This window comes from Ailuropoda melanoleuca, chromosome 1 (assembly GCF_002007445.2).
Source record: "Ailuropoda melanoleuca isolate Jingjing chromosome 1, ASM200744v2, whole genome shotgun sequence".
Lineage (NCBI taxonomy): Eukaryota > Metazoa > Chordata > Mammalia > Carnivora > Ursidae > Ailuropoda > Ailuropoda melanoleuca.
The window spans coordinates 68,253,369-68,258,187 of record NC_048218.1 but is presented as its reverse complement, the minus strand read 5'-3'; the positions used below and the strand labels follow the sequence as shown (position 1 = coordinate 68,258,187).

Sequence of the window (4,819 nt, the reverse complement as noted above, 5' to 3'; positions counted from 1 at the left end):
GTGGGGGGCCGCACCCGGGCCACCGCCCTCCTCCTCCTTCATCACCTTCTCTTCTCTGTGCAGCCCTGGGGTGCAGTGCATCTCTCACCTCCTTTTTCCATTCTTCCTCGGCCAGGTCATTCTCCCCCAGTCCCTGGCCTGCCCTTCCCCTTTCTGGGCCCCTCAGAGCCATCGCCGTGGCCCTGGCGTGCTCGGGCCCTCCCGCCTTAACGGCGAGGCTGGTGGGTTCGGCAGTGCCTTTACCGATTCTGGGGGATAGGCCGCTAGAAAGGGGGGTGCTGAGGAGTACCTTCAAGACAGAGGTTTTAAGGGAAGAATGAGGGGGAACCCCCCAACCTTAATAGGGAAGGCCTGGAGGAATCCTGGGTGGCGTTTCCCACCTCCCCATAATAAAATCATAAAGACTGGGACGATGGCGCCGGAGCCTCCTGCTGATAAAATAGGGATGGCGGCAGAAACTTCTTTGAGAGAAAGTCAGTTTTTGGGTGTCAGCATCCCCAAAACCCTCGGTTATTCTTTTCCTTTGGACCCCTGCGAAGGGCACACGCAGATCCTCTTACCGCCTGGAGGAAAGGCCCTAAGCCATTCTACGAATTCTCTATGCCTTGTTTCTCTCTGATGGTGCTGAACTTTTTTTGCATGAGTTATTAGAGGGCGGAGCAAATGATGAAGTTCTCTGTGGAGTGATTTGAGAGAAGAGTACTCCATGTGCCTGAGTGTAATTTTGCCGTTCTAGTTTGTCATTTTGGAAGGAGGTTAGAATGTTAGTTCCCTCTCTGAGCAGATCTATACTTTATCTGGTTATTTGTTAGGTGCAGAGAAGGTTTCTACTGTTAATGTACCTAGAGTTTGACATATAATATCTGCTTAAGTAAAATTTTATATTGTTTTAACCAGACAGGTTGTATGCACGTTGCTGTTTTATAATTTAAAGCTAGTTTTATCTTTTGCTCTGAAATGACTGCTAGACGTTTGATGCATTATCTAGCTGGTGGGCATGAAACATCATGTCAAAATTGGTAAAGTAAAATTTGCAGTAAAATTGGGATGAGGAATGGAATGATCAACTTTTCTTAATATTTTAAAACTTTTGTAATTGGACTATTAAAGATGTGCATTTCCCAGTGTCTAAGCAGATTACTGTTACTGGGAAAATTAGAAAATTACTGTGTATATAAGTTAATATTGCAGCATTACTTTTTTATAGAAAAATCTTTGCAGATATAGAAATGGTTATTATTATTAATCTTTAGATTTTTCTAGAGTTGGTTTAAGATGCCACCTATTTAATTTCAGGTTTTATGTTAATTACCACCACTTCAGGAACTCAGACTGTTTCTATGTTAAGGACCACCCCTTCAGGAACTCAGAACCTCACATTATTTCTTCTAATTCAGCGTTTTTGTTAGATATGGACAAAACCCAAAGTGTGGTGAGATAAAATGGCTCACTTACTTGCTTTAATTCTGATTCTTTCTGCTAGCTTACATGGCTTGTTGCCTGGCCACAGGCCTTTCTATTCCTGAATCAGGTTGGAGACCCTTAGTAGACAATGGTATCTGGAAGTCTGCAAAAGGGAAGATACCTTAGATTGTTCTTAATGTATTATGGATTTCTATTAATAATTTTGGGGATTCTGGGGCTCCTGGCAGCCTCAGTCAGAAGAGCATGCAACTCTTAATCTCGGTCATGAGTTTGAGCCCCACATTGGATGTAGAGATTACTTAAATTTAAAAAAGGTTAAAAAAATAATAACTTTGGTTTTTTTTTTTATTTATTTTTTTTATGCGACAGAGACAGAGATAGAGACAGCCAGCGAGAGAGGGAACACAAGCAGGGGGAGTGGGAGAGGAAGAAGCAGGCTCATAGCGGAGGAGCCTGATATGGGGCTCGATCCCACAACTCCAGGATCACGCCCTGAGCCGAAGGCAGACGCTTAACCACTGTGCCACCCAGGCGCCCCTGGTTTTTTTTTTTTAACAAGACAGTGATTAACTGTTAGAAACACATGATTAACCCCTTTAGTCTTTTTCACATATTTTAAAAAGTTTGGGGTTCTGTCCACATCTATTTTAAATTGTAGTTTTTATGATAAAAGGGTATTTGATATTTATTCATTGCTGGATGAATTAAATTGACCTTAAGAGCTTATGCTGTGATTTCAAAAAGATTTTACTTATCTGGAAGCCCAGCACTCTGGTGAAAGCAATGCATTTTCAAAAATATGAGCCTTACCTTTTCTGTGGGGTTTAAAAATAGAACAGAAAACAAAGAATTTTATGTCTTATTTCTCACTAAGTAGAACAGATCTCTCTATATGATGTATGAGTATGAAGTAATGCTCTGATTTTTTTTCTTATTTTTATTTGGATATAGTTAACACAATATTGTATTAGCTTCAGGTGTAATGACTGATTTTTTAAAAGTTTTATTTAAAGATTTTTATTTATTTGAGAGAGAGCTTGTGCACGCACAAAGACGAGCAGGGAGGAGGGGCAGAAGGAGAGAGAGAATCAGACTCCCCGAGGTGGGGCTCCATCCCACGACCCTGAGATCATGACCTGAGCCAAAGGCAGACACTTAAAGGACCAGGTGCCCCTATTTTTATGTATTTATTTTTAAGTAGGCTCCATGCCTAACGTGGGGGTTGAACTTGCGACCCTGAGCTTAAGAGTCACATGCTGAACTGACTGAGACAGCCAGGCACCCTGACTCTGATTAAAAAAAAAAAAACAAAAAAACTTAAAAAAAATCACACATACACAAAAACCATAACATGAAATAATTTTGAAAAAAGTGAAAACTAATCTCTCACAACAACAGTATATTCTTTTTTAAGATTTTATTTATTTATTTGACAGAGCACAAGCAGGGGGAATGGCAGGCAGAGGGAGAGGGAGAAGCAGACTCCCCGCCAAGCAGGGAGCCCAATGTGGGGCTCCATCCCAGGACCCCAGAATCACCATCTGAGCCGAAGGCAGACACCCAACTGACTGAGCCACCCAGGCACCCCTCACAGCAGCAGTAATATTTATTTTACATATTATCTTCCAATTCTTATTTGCGTACTTAAATTTTTTTTAAGACTTTATTTAATTGTTCAGAGGGAGAGTGAGCACAGCAGGCAGAAGGAGAAGCAGGCTCCCCGCCAAGCACGGAGCTGGATGTGGGTGGGACCTGATCCTGGGACCCTGGGATCGTGACCTGAGCGGAAAGCAGACATTTAACCAACTGAGCCACCCAGGTGTCCTATACTTACTTTTATTTTTACTGTGTTTTTTCTTATTTTTACGTTGTGGACCATAGTATACATAATTTAGAATTCTAAGATCTTCAGTTAATATTACATCTAAATATTTTTTCTTTGGTCAAACTCTGATAAGCAAGTAGCCAAGGGAAGTGTGACGGTCTTTGAAATACTCACATTGAGGGGCACCTGGGTGGCATAGTCAGTTGAGCATCTTCCTTCAGCTCAGGTCATGATCCTGTAGTCCCAGGATTGAGTTCTGTTGTGGGTTCCCTGCCCGGTGGGGAGTCTGCTGTGCTCTCTGCCCCCACCCTGCTCGTACTCTCTCTGTCTCAAATAAAAAAAAAAAAAAAAAGTACATCGAGAAACTGTATACCTTTACCATTGATGATGTTAGAGTCATTTGAAGTTGCATAGAAAACCAGGCCTGTTACTTTATAGTCCACTACATTTTACAGTATTACTCAGTTTGATCTCCCTTGATATTCATCATACTTGGGCTTGAATGACTGTTGACTGCTATCAGTTCTTAAAACATGAGGAAAGAATGTGCTGCTGGATCTGAATGTAATTGCAAAAGGACAATTAAAATTTTTATTTAAGTAATCTCTGCACCCAGTGTGGGGCTTGAACTAATGACCCCGAGATCAAGAGGTGCATGCTTCTCCAACTGAGCCAGGCAGGTACTGCCTAGAAGAACAATTTTTAAAGTTTTGAACCATGACAGTATCCCATTAACACCAACATGGGCTGACATCCGGCCACACTTAGACAGAATGCACACATGTAATTAGAATAGTTTCATGAGATAAGGGATATATAGACACTATAGAATTGGTAAAAATTAACAAGCAATAGAAGGTGAGGACAAAATGTGAAGGAATAGAAAGTGGAGGCTGAGAAAAATACAAGAGTTTGTTACTGTAGAATTCCATAAAACTTCGTGCATAGTAGGCATACGTGTACTTAATGAAATTATAGAATCTCTGTTATAGAAGAGACCTTAGTTTAATCTCTCTCTAAAATTGTTAAATGAATGCATATTTGTTACAGAAATTAGAAACTGTGGTGTGTGCAGTCTTTGGCTTTGTGGCCAATTTCCATTCATATTCTTTTCTACAATACCTTTCTTTTTTATTTTTTTTATTTTTTTATTTTTATTTTTATTTTTTTGATTTTTTTTATTATATTATGTTAATCACCATACAGTACATCCCCGGATTCCAGTGTAAAGTTTGATGCTTCATTAGTTGCATATAACACCCAGTGCACCATGCAATACGTGCCCTCCTTACTTACCCATCACCAGTCTATCCCATTCCCCCACCCCCTCCCCTCTGAAGTCTTCAGTTTGTTTCTCATAGTCCATAGTCTCTCATGTTTCATTCCCCCTTCTGATTACCCCCCTTTTATTTATCCCTTTCTTCCCCTACCGATCNCTCTCATGTTTCATTCCCCCTTCTGATTACCCCCCTTTTATTTTTATTTATTTTTTTTAAAGTTTATAGTAACTTTATTTTTTTTCTATTTTATTATATTATGTTAATCACCATACAGTACATCCCCAGATTC

At 40.3% G+C, this 4,819-nt stretch overlaps 1 protein-coding gene across 1 annotated transcript in view; it reads left to right on the top strand.

Moving 5' to 3' along the window:
- Window positions 1-412: 412 nt before the first annotated feature.
- UBXN7 (UBX domain protein 7) overlaps window positions 413-4,819 on the top strand; it is a 62,586-nt gene continuing 58,179 nt past the window's right edge. Inside the window, exons 1-3 of the mRNA XM_011221742.3 lie at window positions 413-477; window positions 2,998-3,024; window positions 3,105-3,244. Of these exons, the coding sequence (XP_011220044.3) occupies window positions 413-477; window positions 2,998-3,024; window positions 3,105-3,244 (232 nt within the window). The remainder of the gene's footprint in view (window positions 478-2,997; window positions 3,025-3,104; window positions 3,245-4,819) is intronic.